Here is a 17216-nt window from a genome sequence, read left to right on the forward strand (position 1 = left end):
TCTAATCACCTGATCTTGTATGTGTTCATACACGTTTATTACTTGATTTGGAAAAAAAAAATAGCCATTTTCAACCAAGCACTTTCTAAGCGCATTAAATGTGATATATTGTTAAAAATTAACGTTACCAGCAACGGATGCACATTTTCATTTTAAAAAGGTCAAATCATTAACATTCGAGTAATAAAAACATGTATTAGCATGGAGCTACAAGGTGTGTTCGGGTGGTCCCCTAATGTTGGGAGGGGAAGTATTTTGGTAGACTTTTTTTGTTGTTGTTAACAGTGTTGTTAATAACGGCGTTACAATATAACGGCGTTACTAACGGCGTTATTTTTTTCAGTAGTGGGTAATCTAATTAATTACTTTTCTCATCTTGGCAACGCCGTTACCGTTACTGAGGACGGAAAGGCATGCGTTACTATGCGTTACTATATTGGTCGAAAAGTCTGAGGGAGACGGACTCACCGAGACGACAGAGCAGAGCAGGAGTAGGGAGGAGGCAAAGTTGTGACGCCGAGCAAACGCGATGCGAGGTAGCTCCAATAATACATGTTGTAGCCGATAGCTAGTACAAACTACGCCCGCATGTTATGGTAGATATGATAGACATGGTAGATATCACATGTACTGTACATAGATATAACTAGATGCAAAATGACAGACATGGCACTAAATGAGTTAGTAGACAGCCGCCATCTTAAAGCAGCAGCCTTTTTAGGACGGCTCTGTTGTAGAGAACCTTCCTAGCGAACCTAAGTAACTTTTTATCTAAAATACTTCTAAATAGGCAAAATCTTGACTTGAATCTATCTTTAAATGATGAAACAGTTTTAAAATTTTCATATGTCGAAAGTAGACAGAAGGGAACTAATGCAATAATGGGAGCAATTTTAACAACTTTTAACAGTTGATTCAGGGTAAAGGGTAAATAGGGAATGGGACGTACTACGTCATTGTTTGGACGCGCCTCCATGCTGGCAATATGATTCACTTCCGGGTCGGCAGACTCAATGCGGATTGTAACGTGTGGTCGTGCTAAGCTAACTCTTTCGGTGTTTTAGAAAGAAATTATGGGTGTGTATTGTTGTGTTACCGGGTGCAACAGCTTCTCCTACGACTAAAAAAAGGGCGAGGAAAACTGGACTCACTTTTCACCGTTTTCCTGCATGGAGGACCAAATATCAGATCACGAAGGCACGACGGATGGCTGGGGCGCAGCGGTTCTTTGGAAAAGCATTTCTCTTGATCATATTTCTGCTGGAATGAGAGTGTATTCCCCTCATCTCTACTCTTGTAAGTTGAACGATTTATCCGTTTTGGTTTCAATACGTTTTTTTTTTTGGTTTTTTTTTTACTGTTGTGTAAATCTGCCTCGGTAGCAATGCTAACCTTCTCCTCACCTACCTGTTGTATTACTAGGAAAACCTGCATATGAAATGCTGACAACACATCCCGATTGGTCACCATATCTCTTCTTGGGTTATTCTGAGGTCAAGCGCACCACATCGGAGCGTTATGAGCAGTTTTGTTAATAACGGCGTTACAATATAACGGCGTTACTAACGGCGTTATTTTTTTCAGTAATGAGTAATCTAATTAATTACTTTTCTCATCTTGGCAACGCCGTTACCGTTACTGAGGCGGGAAAGGCGTGCGTTACTATGCGTTACTAAGTTGGTTGAATAAAAAAAAGTCTGAGAGAAACGGACTCACGGGGACGAGAGCTGAGCAGGAGTGGGGAAGACGAGGTTGCAACCGCGATGCTAGGTGGCTCCAATAATACCTGACTGCAGCCATAGCCGACAAACTACGCCCACATGACACGGTAGATATCATATTATAGAACTAGATGCACATGACAGACACTGCTGCATTGCCAACATGTTTTAAGGACTACATGCGTTTGTAAACAGCCGCCATCTTAAAGCAGTAGACCTCTCAGGAAGGCCCTGATGTAGCGATCCTTCCTAGCGAACCTAAGTAATTTTTTTTTTTTAATCTAAAATGCTCCTAAATCGGCAAAATCTTAACTTAAATCTATCTTTAAATGATGAAACAGTTTTAAAACTTACACATGTTTAAAGTAGACGGAAGGGAACTAATGCAATAACGGGAGAAATTTTAACAACTTTAACGATTGATTCACAACTTTAAATGACTTCCACACATAGCAAAGGTTACTAGCTAGTTATCGCAATACCTTTGTGTCTAGTTAAGCGGAGGGTAAAGAATTGGGTTAGGGCCAATTGTCCCCCAAACCCTTTAAGCTTCACATTGTGTGACCTGTGTTTTTTTTTTTTTTTTTTTTTTTTTTTGAGAAAAAAAAAATATATATATATATCACTAGTTACTTTGCCAAGTAACTAATTACTCTTACATTCAGGTAACTGAGTTACTAACGCAATTACTTTTTGGGAGAAGTAATTTGTAACTGTAATTAATTACTTTTTTAAAGTAAAATTAACAACACTGCATGGCACTAAATGCGTTAGTAGACAGCCGCCATCTTAAAGCAGTAGACTTTTTAGGACGGCTCTGTTGTAGAGAACCTTCCTAGCGAACCTAAGTAACTTTTTATCTAAAATACTTCTAAATCGGCAAAATCTTGACTTGAATCTATCTTTAAATGATGAAACAGTTTTAAAACTTTCATATGTCGAAAGTAGAGAGAAGGGAACAAATGCAATAATGGGAGCAATTTTAACAACTTTTAACAGTTGATTCAGGGTAAAGGGTACATTCGGGTAAAGAATTGGGCTCGGGCCAATTGTACCAAAAACCTTCACAAAAAACTTCACATAGTGTGGCCAATGTTTTTTTTTTTTTTTTTTAGGGGAAAAAAAAAAAAAGTAATTATCACCAATTACTTTGCCAAGTAACTAATTACTCTTACATTCAGGTAATTGAGTTACTAACGCAATTACTTTTTGTGAGAAGTAATTTGTAACTATAATTAATTACTTTTTTTCAGTAAGATTAACAACACTGGTTATGAGAGGTTGGAAAGGCGAAGAGTGCACGCTGAAACTTCAGTTTGCTCTGCTCTTACGAACACGATCCCAAGTGTTGTTGTGAAAAGTCAATAAAATATGAATACCAAAACATGACTTGAACAACTTCTTGACAAACTGTAACTGCTTGTTGTTTACTTCAGGTCTTCATAATAAACAGGTGTAATAATTACAAAGTCAGGTGACTTAATTTTGTTATTCTATTTGGAATATGCATTGACAATTTTTGGACAAAGTTGTAGACAAGAACTGGGACTGATAAGTTGCAATAGATTTATTTCAAGTAATGCAATTTCTCCAATACGATATTTGAACTGACAGTTTAAAATCTTTAAATTAGTGCAAACAAGGCCCACCCTCTGACGGTGGCAGCAAATATTATATAATTATAAGTAATACACAAATACAAGATCACAATAAACGTGTCTTTGTCAAAGCAGTTTAAAACACTATTTACTGGCCTTGGGTAAATTGCCAGACAGGATAAATATGTGCTTTAAAGTTCTTGCATTTCCATTTTAAGTATTGCAAGTACTTGTCTCCAACACAGTATTTGAACTGACAGTTTAAAATCCTTTTAGTACAAAATGGCCCACACTCTGGCAGGGGGCAGCAAATATTATAATACATAATACATTATAAAAAGCTATATACTATATAAATACAAGATCACAACAAAACCTGTATTTTTTCAAAGCAGTTAAAAAACATCCAGTGGCCTTAGGGAAATAAAGGTGTATAAATATGTACTTTACAGTTCTTGCATTTCTATTTTAGGTATTGCAACTTTTCCAACACTATTTGAATTGACAGTCTAAAGTCTCCATAAGTGCAAATAAGAATATTATAATTTAAAAATAATAATAGAATATATAAATTCAACATTACAATGAAACGTGTCTTTGTCAAAGTGGTTTAAAAAAAAAAAAAAATAATAATAATAATACGTCACTGGCCATAGTTAAATAGCCAGGCAGAATAAATATGTGCATTAAAGTTCTTGCATTTTCACAAGTTAAAAGCCCGCAGTTCATCGACGAGAAGGGCAGACCCAGATGGCGTCTGCTGCAGGGGCTTGTTTGAGTCCGACACAGGACAAATGGAACCATTCCATTGAACAAATTTTGTCAAATGATCCAAGAAGAGAGATGGTGACCAATCGGGATGTGTTGTCAGCAGGTTTACCTAGGAACACAACAGGTAGGTGAGTCGTAGTAGGCGAGCATTGCTACCGAGGCAGATTTACACAACGGTGTAAAAAAACAAAAACGTATTGAAACCAAAAGTGGATAAAGCGTTCAACTTACAAGAGTAGCGATGACAGGAACACACTCTCATTCCAGCAGAAATATGATCATAAATGCTTTTCCGACGAACCGCTGCAATCCAGCCATCCGTCGTACCTTCGTGATCTGATATTTGGTCCTCCATGCAGGAAAACGGTGAAAAGTGAGTCCATTTTTCCTAACCCCTTTTTTTGTCGTAGGAGACGCTGTTGCACCCGGTAACGCAACAATAAGCACCCATATTTTCTTTCTAAAACACCGAAAGAGTTAGCTTAGCACTACCACACGTTACAATCCGCATTGACTCTGCCGGCCCGGAAGTGAATCATATTGCCAGCATGGAGGCGCGTCCAAACAATGACGTAGTACGTCCCATTCCCTATTAGGGTAAAGAATTGGGCTCGGGCCAATTGTACCAAAAACCTTCACAAAAAACTTCACATAGTGTGGCCAATGTTTTTTTTTTTTTTTTTGAGGGGAAAAAAAAAAAGTAATTATCACCAATTATTTTGCCAAGTAACTAATTACTCTTACATTCAGGTAATTGAGTTACTAACGCAATTACTTTTTGGGAGAAGTAATTTGTAACTATAATTAATTACTTTTTTTCAGTAAGATTAACAACACTGGTTGTTAAAAACAAAACATATTGAAACAACCGCGTATTTAAATTTGGGGATTAAATATATATGTTGAAAAGGTTTTTTTGTTGTTGTTAACAAGATGACCACCACCTGAAACTTTGCCTGCTACCAGGCCACTTTGAATGAGGCGGCTATTGGAACAGAAAAGTTAACTCTGGCGTTCAGATGGAGCAAATACGAATTCGCGATTTTTTTCTTTACAAAAACACCGACATTTTCTAAAATTCGAGTTTGGAATTTATTTTAGTGTTGTGAAAAGGGGGTCTTAAACCGTGTAGCGTATTGGACCATTTAGTTTTCAAATGTGTTCGTGTCATTACGACAGCTAGATACGGGGATTTTCATTTTATACACTGGCGCTTTTTTTCCCATTACGAAAAAACTCCCAACACACACTGTAGATGAAATAGAATGCTGTCGTTTTAGTAGCCTAGTAGTAGTACGTAAATATCCAGCATGTATGTGTACTGACATTTTGCATGCCTTGCATGGAGCAAATGCGCGAGCATGACAAATATGGACTTAAAAAAATTCAATAAAATATTCAGCACCCCCTGCTCTGAGTGACTTCCAGCGCCCCTGCTGTGATAGACAAGAAAGCTAATTGAGAAATGGCCCCGGGTTTGCCACAAAATCAAAATTTCCCGAAATTAAGGGGAAGTGCCCCGAAATATGAAGGAAGTGCTTTGAAATTGCACCAAAATCATCGCAAGTGACTCAAAATGAACAGGTAGCAACCCAGAAATGCCCCCAAATGAATAGGATGTGACCCAAACTTCAAACAGGTTTATTGAAACATTCAATTTCTCCGGAATTTTTTTTTTCTACAATTGAAAAACTCAAAACTCTTTAGTCTTGAAGCAAGCGAAATGGCGCTGTGATGAAGTGCACATGGTGACGGTCTTGTCTTTGGCTTGTGCAACAGAGAGGAGGTCATTATTTAGATTAGTAATTAAGAGTATAATGGCATTTGTTGTCGTCCTGTACTGTCACTGTATGTGGAATCACGGTTCAGTGCGACGGTACAGAGTGGGAACTATCAATTGCAGTATTACTAACACTATTTGAAGTGCATTTATGTTATATTTTCATATCAAGAAATGTTTATTTTGCTCTAGCCCTAACTGTCAATCACGGTTCAGTGCGACGGTACAGAGTGGGAACTATCAATTGCAGTATTACTAACACTATTTGAAGTGCATTTATGTTATATTTTCAAATCAAGAAATGTTTATTTTGCTCTAGCCCTAGCTGAAGTCATTGAAACACTAAGTGAGTATCAGTATTGTATTCGTCAACGACGACTATAACGAACATATATCGTCAACAAACAATTGAATGAATGAATGAATTTATTGTCATTGTCATCATCATCATAATCATTGACAGTTTCAGAGTGTGGAATTTGCCCGAAAAAAAGACGAAGACAAAGGAAAGACGGGAAAAAGCAAATGCTTATCGATACCCGTCCTCCAACAGCCCGGGACGCATAGTCAAGCATGTTTGTGTTACAGTCCAGTTATTATCAGGCTTTTTTTGTTTTTTGTTTTGTTTTTTGTTTTTACTCACATATCATTCAAAAGTCATTGATTGCCATGGAATTTCACATATTGTCAATTTGAGTGGGTTCATTGTATCAGTTGATATCCAAATTGAGTGTCCAGTCCACAAGCTCCATTTTACAGCAGATTAGACACAGCACTCACGTTGCAATGGCAGATCAGTAATCTAGACACAGCACTCACGTTGCAATGGCAGATCAGTAATCTAAGCCAGGTTTCTGAGACGGCAATAACATCAAAATTGTTATTGAAGCTCTGTAGATATTCGTCAATGCTTTCAAAATTTTTGTATAGACTCCTGGCGATGAAGTGGATTAGTTTCAGTTTACCGTCCACATTCATGGAATTGTTGTACTGTTCCGCTGTGTAGTACTTACAGTTGTTCGACATGTTAATGTAAAAGTTGAGGTCAGGATCAAGATTATCAGTTGGGTCATCACGGTACTCATCAATCTGGTCATCCAGAAAGGTGTTGAGCCACAGGTAGGCTAGCGGCCTTAGCATATGATCTGGGCGTCAGTTGTAATCCAGAGATGATGAGATCATTTGCGCGTCTTCCTTGGTCGAGATCATCAGCCAGAATTTCCAGCCTTTTGATGCGAGCCTCCTTCTCCTCAACCACTTGCTTGAGCTTCTCGTTCTCAGCGCGCATCAGCTGTAATTCTTTCATGACTTCCCGATTCTGGCTTTTGAATCAGGTTAGTCAGAGAAGCCTCCAGATTGGTCATAGAGGACATAGAGGCCACTATTTTCTGGATGGAGGACTTCATCCAGATCCTCAGGTTTCAGAGTTTTCCGAGCCATACTGGAGTCGTATTTTTCAGGCTGCCTGAGCGCTTATCGGTTAAGATAGGAGCGTGCTTTTCAGGAGTTCAGAAATGTGCGTCTGTACACTTCGAGCGGTTAGAGCACATTCTTTTCATGATGATGACATGATAACGAGTTAAAATGTGTCTTGGGAAACTAAAACATAAAAAACATAAGACAGATGCCTGTTTTTGTCAGACCAGACGAAAATACGCCATAGTTTTCGTCACATGTTTACAATGTGTGACGCCGATCCCAAAAGAAGATGTGATATCTATTTAAAGAACGTTAGAACCATAAAAACAAAAACACACAAGTTTGATGCTTTAGTTTAACCCAACAGAACAAACTTTAACTTTGAAATACCGTGATTTTAAAAAAAGCCTTTTTAGTTTTCCTCTTGTACTGAACCGTGACCCCGATACCGAGGTGCATACCGAAACGTGACTTGCTTGTACCGTTACACCCCTTTTATTTATGTGAATGTTCTGGTTCATGTGCATGTTTCTCACTTTGTAGTGCAAAGACGGCGCCATCTCTTCTTTTTTTAAAGCCCTTAGGGGAGCAGGTGGCACATCACCCACTATTTCACTGAGAAAATACTGCTGTTTGTTCTTTCTGTACCACCACAAGCAGCCAGCGGTGATGATGGCAACACCAAGGATGACGACGACCACCGTGATGGACACCTCGGCTTCTGACACGACCGGACAGGGGAGGACGAGCTCACAGGTTTTGCTACCGACCAAGCTCTCCACTGCGCAGCGATAGCGTCCACAGTCCCCCTCGGTGATATTGTCTACACGCAAGGTGACGGAGTCCACCACGGCATCGGCGGGGAGGACCTGGTTCCCGCTGATCTTGGCCCAGGTGTACGTCAGAGGGGATTCGCCATGGAAGGACAAGCATGTGAGCGTCAAGTTATTGCCTTGGCCGAATTCCTCTTTTGTGAGCGTCAAATTATTGCCTTGGGCGAATTCCTCATGCAAGTTGCATATCGGTTGACTTGGCTCTTCCATGACCGTCAGGGTCATCATCTTCTGGTCCGTGTCAGGAAACATCATCACACGGCAAATGTAAGTCATCGAGTCTGAGCGACTGACGTTGCTAATGGTGATGGAAGCGTCTCCGTTTTGGGGATTGCGTGCCGCGAAATGGACCCTGCCCTTGATTGGTTCGTAGAAATCGGAGTGTGGCCGCTGCTGAACCCAATGATGCGCCACCCCGGTGAGTAGACATTGAAGGGGGTGAAAGTCCACATGATTTGTATCAACTGAGTGCTGTCCAGAGTGTAATTGTACTGGCAAGCCATTGTGACATTGGAGCCCTCAGCGGCATAGTACTGGAACTCCTCCAGGTTGTTTTCCAGAGCCATGCAGCTCAACACTCCCACTAGGACAAAAGGCCACAGGAGGCGCCACACCATCATCGCCATTTGCATGCTAGCAAATAAAGAACACAGTCACATCCAAGGCAGTTGCATCATCAAATGCGTCAATGGCTTCCCAGACCAGCCAGGAGACAAGGGTTGGAAAAAATAATGGAAACACCAAACATTTTGCATCATAATCAGTGAACATAACTGTTAAAGAATGGCATGAAGAACTTTCTAATGAAGTTGAGCATCTTGCATGGTCGACAAAATCCCCAACAACATTATTGAGCATTTGTCAGTTTTAGCAATTCCATTAAGATGTCATTTTCCACTGCAATCGTCTCTAAATGAGTTACAGGGTAAATTAACTGAAGAATGGCTTAAAATTCCTTTGGAAAAAAATCACAAGTTGTATGAATCGATACCTCGGAGAATTGAGGCTGTAATTGCCACAGAAGGCGGAGCTACATCATATTAAATGGGATTTGGTTGATTTTTTAGAAGTCTTTGCATTATTTTTGTCGAACCCCTGTATATATATTATGTACATTTTTTGGAAAAAAAAATACAGTATATACATGCATATAACATTATAATAATAATAACATTTAACTAATCAGGAAAACACTATACATTATTAATGTGGTAAATGGCTATTCTAGCTGGAAATGTCTGGTTTCATTGCAATATCTACGTAGTTTTGTAAAGAGGCCCATTTACAGCAAACATCACTCCAGTGTTCTAATGGTACATTGTGCTTGCAAGTTGCCTTAGGAAGATAATAGAGAAAACCTTGTGCAATTATGTCAGCACTGGTCAAAACAGTTTAGGTGGTTATCAGGTGATCTTCCTTTCAGCTAGTTGGGTACCTGGAGCATCAACTTTGTGGGTTTGATTAAACTCTCAAAATGGCCAGAAAAAGAAGTGCCCATCAAGTAAATCCAACTTGTGGGAGGTGCTGGATCATAAGCGGATTTTAAGGGGGGCCCCCTGGTGGGCGAAAATTATCATGGCATGTAATTGACTTTCCTATATATATGTGTATATATATATATATATATATATATATATATATATATATATATATATATATATATATATATATATATATATATATATATATATATATATATATATATATATATATTAGGGCTGTCAAACGATTAACATTTTTAATCGAGTTAATTACAGCTTAAAAATTAATCGTAATTAATCGCAATTAATCGCAAATCAAACCATCTATAAAATGTGCCATATTTTTCTGTAAATTATTGTTGGAATGGAAAGATAAGACAAGATGGATATATACTGGACTGTCTCAGAAAATTAGAATACACAATATTCTAATTTTTTGAGACAGTCCTGTGTATATAAACAGGACTGTCTCAGGAAATTAGAATACACAATATTCTAATTTCCTGAGACAGTCAGGAAATTAGAATATTGTGTATTCTAATTTCCTGAGACAGTCCTGTATATATACACAGGACTGTCTCAAAAAATTAGAATATTGTGTATTCTAATTTTCTGAGACAGTCCAGTACATTCAACATACGGTATTTGTTTTTTATAACGATAAATCAACAAGATGGCATTATTATTAACATTCTGTTAAAGCGATCCATGGATAGAAAGACTTGTAGTTCTTAAAAGATAAATGTTAGTACAAGTTATAGAAAGTTTGTATTTAAACCCCACTTAATGTTTTCGTTCTAATAAAATTTGTACAAATTTCAATCAAAAATAAACTAGTAGCCCGCCATTGTTGTATATACAGTACTGTGCAAAGGTTTTAGGCAGGACACCTGCCTAAAACCTTTGCACAGTACTGTATATTTTTATTATATTATGTATATACAGGATATACTGTATGTACATATTTTCCCCAAGTGGAAGCTTCCATGATCCTAATAAATTTAATAATTTAAAAAATATATATACAGTATTGTGCAAAAGTTTTAGGCAGGTGTCCTGCCTAAAACTTTTGCACAGTACTGTATGTCTATATATATATATATATATATATATATATATATATATATATATATATATATATATATATATATATGTCTATATGTATATATATATATATGTCTATATATTGTAAAGCAATAAAGCAAACAAAGAAAATGAATGAAACGAACAAAGAAAAAATATTTTTATCATGGGCCAAAATATATATATTTTTTGAACAGATCATGTGACTAGCACCTTAGACGGTCATTTGCTTTGCATATTATTTAAATAAAAATAGGGGAGGGCAAATTTATTTTTCAAATGATTATTGTCTTTGTTTGAAAATATATAGTTTTTTGATTGAAGCAACTTTTTTCCGAATTGAGGGATTTAGACAAATGTCCTACACATAATATGATCCAAACACAAAAAGGATTGCTAAAATCAAAGAAAAACAGCTTTCAAATGCATTTTTTTATCGAATAATGAAGACACAAATCTACCTCCATATGGCTCTGCCCAGGATATACATTTTTTGACTGGGGTAACTACACTGGCATGACACTGGAGGGAATGCCATATTCAATATATGACAATCTTGCTGAAAAGTATTGACTAAGCAGCCTGATTTAGAATTCCCTTCAAGAATGATGGGAAATAAAAAACGCTCATTGTCAACTTATAGTCTTGTAATTTTTATTGCTGACACTGCATTTTGGGGTCATCAACATGTTGTGCCCCCCCTGCCCCAAATGTCAAACCCCGCCTATGTTCTGGATGCGTGGAGTTAAATTTCTCCAGATTCCCAGAACAAATTAACAGCTAGGATGCCAAAGGCTGTAATTGTTGCAAAATGAGCATTCTTTGATGACAGCAAAGTTTGAAGGAGAACATTATTTCAAATAAAAATCCTTATTCCTAACTTAGACAATGTCTTGACCATATTTTCTATTCATATTGCAACTCCTTTGAAAAATAAAAGTGTAACTTTTGAAGGAAAACACAAAATTGTCTGAGTGACCCCAAACTTTTAAAAGGTAGTGTATATATTTTAAATAGATAAATAAGTAATTATTTGATCCATTTTGATGTCTAAACGTTTCATCAGCTTTCAACATCTAAATTCATTTAACCATCGATTAGACTTTAATTACTGTATTTTGCGGACTATAACGTGCAATTAACCCCCCCAAATGGCAACATGCCTTGCGTGCTTTATGTATGAATTCTGGGGGTGTTTGATGACCTTGAGCTGATTTTGTCGTCGCATGAAAACAATCATTACAATGTTAAAAGACGAACAACATGACAAATGTAGTACATTAATGAGGTGCGCCATATGTATGGAATTAAACGTGCTCATTGATGGCGTGCTTTAAAGTCCAAAAAAGTCGGTTAAACGAGGCCGCGTTCATCCTGCGAGATCAGAGATGCCACCATCATGGTGTTTTCCATGTGGGTGAACAAGCTAAGTCAACAAAGGGTGCCTTGATCTATTGCAAGTAACTAGCGTGTTTTAAAAAATATCATAAAAAGGTTGTTGAATTTCTGTTGTACTTATACTTAAAAGGTGAATTATGAATGATTCAAATGTTAATACATTTCTGGTTGTTTGTTGGATTCATCTTTTATGTTAAAATACCATTGTAAAACAAATTTTTATATCATATTCTAATTTTCCGAGTACTCCTGTACTATTGTACGCAGGTCTAGCAGGGAATGATCATTTTTCTGTGCCGTTGATGGTGATAAAAATGTGAATAGCGGCCAATGAGTTTAGAAGGGCTGCTCTTTTAAAACTCTAGTGCTGATGTCCAGTAAACAAAACCGTACTAATGATTTAATTTTCTTACCTGCTCAACCTTTGCGAATAAGACGCTTCTCCAAGTTCACAGCGTACGACCTCAATGTTCAGGCAGGCAGAAATAATGATGGACAAAGCAAAGATCAAAAAGATGATGAAGACGATGATGAAGATTGTAGGCACGCATGGGTCCTCAACATGAAGCTCACGGGCCAAAACTGGCCCGTTGGGGTTCACAACCCTATTTGTGCAATTTTTGAACGATCTTCTCGTCATCTATTGCTGTCAAAAATGCATAATTTGACCAAAAAAAAATTGGAAATTTACATAATGGTACAATAGACAGGGTGATTAAAAAAGAATGTCCTAAAATCATTACACGATATTTCTAAAAAAGAAGAACATCACAAAATACAGCCTTAGACACATATGTTAAACACAGTGATTTGGGCAGCCCTTTTGATTTTTGTTTTACTCTTAATCTTTTAGATGATAATCCTTATTAGTCTTAGACATATTTTCATCATCTCAAAATGAGTTTGTCTTTGTCTAGTTTTTGTTGGCGAAAACACAAGACTAATTTTTCCTAGTTTTCGTCGACTTCCACAAAAAAATTTTTGTCTGTAAAATTGTAAAATAAAAAAAATGTTACTTAAAAAATAAATAAATAAAGGTTTCCAATTATTTCCAATGAACATTGACAGACGAGCACATATTGTAGCGTCTATCTACTATGACAATGCCAACTTGGTGATAACACACACCCAGCACACCGCAAATACACACCTCCTTAAAAGTAGTTAAATTACGTTGTTTTCAGTGTATATCTACTCGAAATAAGTGAAATCATCTGCCAGTGTTTCAAGTAATTTTTACTCACTTAGATTTTTTGAAAAAGGGAAAAAAAGCTAGCTGCAGGGGCGTCACAAACTTAATTAGGGGTGCTTAGCCCCCAGGAGATGACCAGGATGTACGTGAACGCAGCGTTTTATTTATATATATACAGTGCCTTGCAAAAGTATTCGGCCCCCTTGAACCTTGCAACCTTTCGCCACATTTCAGGCTTCAAACATAAAGATATAAAATTTAAATTTTTTGTCAAGAATCAACAACAAGCGGGACACAATCGTGAAGTGGAACAAAATTTATTGGATCATTTAAACTTTTTTAACAAATAAAAAACTGAAAAGTGGGGCGTGCAATATTATTCGGCCCCCTTGCGTTAATACTTTGTAGCGCCACCTTTTGCTCCAATTACCGCTGCAAGTCGCTTGGGGTTTGTCTCTATCAGTTTTGCACATCGAGAGACTGACATTCTTGCCCATTCTTCCTTGCAAAACAGCTCGAGCTCAGTGAGGTTGGATGGAGAGTGTTTGTGAACAGCAGTCTTCAGCTCTTTCCACAGATTCTCGATTGGATTCAGGTCTGGACTTTGTCTTGGCCATTCTAACACCTGGATACGTTTATTTTTGAACCATTCCATTGTAGATTTGGCTTTATGTTTTGGATCATTGTCCTGTTGGAAGATAAATCTCCGTCCCAGTCTCAGGTCTTGTGCAGATACCAACAGGTTTTCTTCCAGAATGTTCCTGTATTTGACTGCATCCATCTTCCCGTCAATTTAAACCATCTTCCCTGTCCCTGCTGAAGAAAAGCAGGCCCAAACCATGATGCTGCCACCACCATGTTTGACAGTGGAGATGGTGTGTTCAGGGTGATGAGCTGTGTTGCTTTTACGCCAAACATATCGTTTTGCATTGTGGCCAAAAAGTTCAATTTTGGTTTCATCTGACCAGAGCACCTTCTTCCACATGTTTGGTGTGTCTCCCAGGTGGCTTGTGGCAAACTTTAAACGAGACTTTTTATGGATATCTTTGAGAAATGGCTTTCTTCTTGCCACTCTTCCATTAAGACCAGATTTGTGCAGTGTACGACTGATTGTTGTCCTATGGACAGACTCTCCCACCTCAGCTGTAGCTCTCTGAAGTTCATCTAGAGTGATCATGGGCCTCTTGGCTGCATCTCTGATCAGTTTTCTCCTTGTTTGAGAAGAAAGTTTGGAAGAACGGCCGGGTCTTGGTAGACTTGCAGTGGTCTGATGCTCCTTCCATTTCAATATGATGGCTTGCACAGTGCTCCTTGAGATGTTTAAAGCTTGGGAAATCTTTTTGTATCCAAATCTGGCTTTAAACTTCTCCACAACAGTATTTCGGACCTGCCTGGTGTGTTCCTTGGTTTTCATAATGCTATCTGCACTTTAAACAGAACCCTGAGACTATCACAGAGCAGGTGCATTTATACGGAGACTTGACTACACACAGGTGGATTCTATTTATCATCATCGGTCATTTAGGACAACATTGGATCATTCAGAGATCCTCACTGAACTTCCGGAGTGAGTTTGCTGCACTGAAAGTAAAGGGGCCGAATAATATTGCACGCCCCACTTTTCAGTTTTTTATTTGTTAAAAAAGTTTAAATTTTCCAATAAATGTTGTTCCACTTCACGATTGTGTCCCACTTGTTGTTGATTCTTGACAAAAAAAATAAATGTCATATCTTTATGTTTGAAGCCTGAAATGTGGCGAAAGGTTGCAAGATTCAAGGGGGCCGAATACTTTTGCAAGGCACTGTAAATTTATCATTTATATGTATATTTTAAATTCAATTTCAAAATGAAAAGAAAATATAGTCAAGACATTAACAAGGTTGAAAATAAGGATTTTTACTGTAAATAATAATTTTATCCTTCAAACTTTGCTTTTATCAAAGAATGCTCACTTTGCAACCATTACAGCTTAGCAGACCTATGGTGTACTAGCTGTTAATTTGTTGAGAAGAAGAGAAAGAAGATAAGAGAAACTTCACGCCACGCTTCCAGAAGCACCTCCCACAAGTTGGATTGGCTTGATGGGCACTTCTTGCGTACCATACGGTCAAGCTGCTCCCACAGCAACTCAATGGGTTTGAGATCTGTTGACTGTGCTGGCCACTCTATTACAGATAGAATACCAGCTGCCTGCTTCTTTCCTAAATAGTTCTTGCATAATTTGGAGGTGTGCTTTGGGTCACTGTGATGTTGTAGGATGAACTTGACTCCAATCAAGCGTTGTCCACAGGGTATGGCATGTTGTTGCAAAATGGAGTGATAGCCTTCTTTATTTAAAATCCCGTTGATCTTGTACAAATCTCCCACTTTACCAGCACCAAAGCAACTCCAGATCATCACATTACCTTCATCATTGTTGACAGATGACATCAGGCATCTTTTCAGTTGTTTTGTGTGTCACAAATGTTCTTTTCCTTGATCCAAAGTCTAAACACCTCAAACTTTGGTTCATCTGTCCATAACACTGTTTTCCAGTCTTCCTCTGTCGAATGTCTGTTTTTTTTTTTTTTTTTTTTTGGGGGGGGGGGGCATATTAATCGTTTCCCTTTATGATCCAGCCTCAGATAAAGCTTTTTCCTTAGTCACGCTGCCCTGAAAGCCAGCATCCCGCAGTCGTCTCTTCACTGTCAACATTGACACTGGCGTTTTACGGGTACTATTTAATGAAGCTGCTAGATGAGGACCTGCGAGGCATCTATTTCTCAAACTAGAGACTCTTATGTACTTGTCTTCTTGCTCGGTTGTGCAGCGGGGCCTCCCGCTTCTCTTTCTACTCTGGTTAGATCTTGTTTGTGCTGCTCTCTGAAGGGAGTGGTACACAGCATTATAGGAAATCTTCAATTTCTTGGCAATTTTTCTTATGGAATAGCCTTCATTTCTAAGAACAGATTGTCGAGTTTCAAGTGAAAGCTGTCTTTTTCTGGCCATTTTGAGAGTTTAATCAAACCCACAAAGGTGATGCTTCAGATACCCAACTAGCTCAAAGGAAGATCAGTTTTATAGCTTCTCTGACCACCTAAACTGTTTTGAGCTGTGCCGACATAATTTCACAATGTTTTCTAATCGTCTATTATCTTTCTAAGGCAACTAGCAAGCACAATGTACCATTAGAACACTGGAGTGATGTTTACTGTAAATGGGTCTCTTTACAAAACTATGTAGATATTGCATTAAAACCAGACATTTCCAGTTAGAATAGTCATTTACCACATTAATAATGTATAGAGTGTTTTTCTGATTAGTTTAATGTTATTTCCATTGAAAAAAAAACTGTTTTTCTTTCAAAAAGGAGGACATTTCTAAGGCTAGGTTCATACGACAGGTCTTAATGCACAAATCCGATTTTTTGTCATATCTGTTTTTTTGGGCGTGCCCGTTCAGACTGCCTTTGTCCATTGAGACCATTCAAGTATTACGCATGCGCACTAATTCGCAGTACGACAAGCGCTGAGCAAGACGACCCGCATGCGCAGAAGCATCAAAACAAATGACCACACATGCTGGCTGTCATCCGTCATTCCAGGGATATTTTCATATTTTGCCTTTTAAAAAGAGGACACAAATAACAGACATAAATAATCCCAGTTTAGGCTTATATTCAAAGTATATTGATCGATAGCATGCACGCACTGTCCGTGCATGTCACACACACATACACGCAGTTTGCCCCGACTCTCGGCCGTGTAAGCAATGTTGAAATATTGCCTATATGGAGCAGACAGAAAACCGATCATTCTCAGGCTTATCCTCAACCCATTTTTATTTTTTTTTATGACTGTTGTCAAGTCCGACCCTTCCTATAAAGCCGTGTTCAAGGCAAGCTAGGCGCTAATAACGCAAAGCTGCACCGCTACCGAGGCGTCTCTCTCGCTTTTTGAT

At 38.1% G+C, this 17216-nt stretch overlaps 1 protein-coding gene across 1 annotated transcript; it reads right to left on the reverse strand.

The window, feature by feature from the left end:
• Window positions 1–2370: 2370 nt before the first annotated feature.
• Window positions 2371–16162, reverse strand: LOC130906830 (coxsackievirus and adenovirus receptor homolog). The gene is made up of 2 exons (XM_057821490.1): window positions 16063–16162; window positions 2371–8640 (listed from the first exon to the last, which is right to left on the reverse strand). The coding sequence occupies exons 1-2, from the start codon at window positions 16160–16162 to the stop codon at window positions 7640–7642; spliced, it is 1101 nt and encodes a 366-aa protein (XP_057677473.1). The 3' UTR covers window positions 2371–7639.
• Between the last annotated feature and the right edge of the window lie 1054 nt (window positions 16163–17216).

This window comes from Corythoichthys intestinalis, chromosome 18, assembly GCF_030265065.1.
Source record: "Corythoichthys intestinalis isolate RoL2023-P3 chromosome 18, ASM3026506v1, whole genome shotgun sequence".
Lineage (NCBI taxonomy): Eukaryota > Metazoa > Chordata > Actinopteri > Syngnathiformes > Syngnathidae > Corythoichthys > Corythoichthys intestinalis.

Excerpts from the sequence above, each read along its gene's own strand:
- LOC130906830 (XM_057821490.1), bottom strand. The coding sequence starts at position 16,162 with ATGCTGTGTACCACTCCCTTCAGAGAGCAGCACAAACAAGATCTAACC. Across the intron at positions 8,641-16,062 it reads ACAACCGAGCAAGAAGACAA|GGCTCCAATGTCACAATGGC; the intron begins GTACATAAGAGT and ends TATGCCGCTGAG.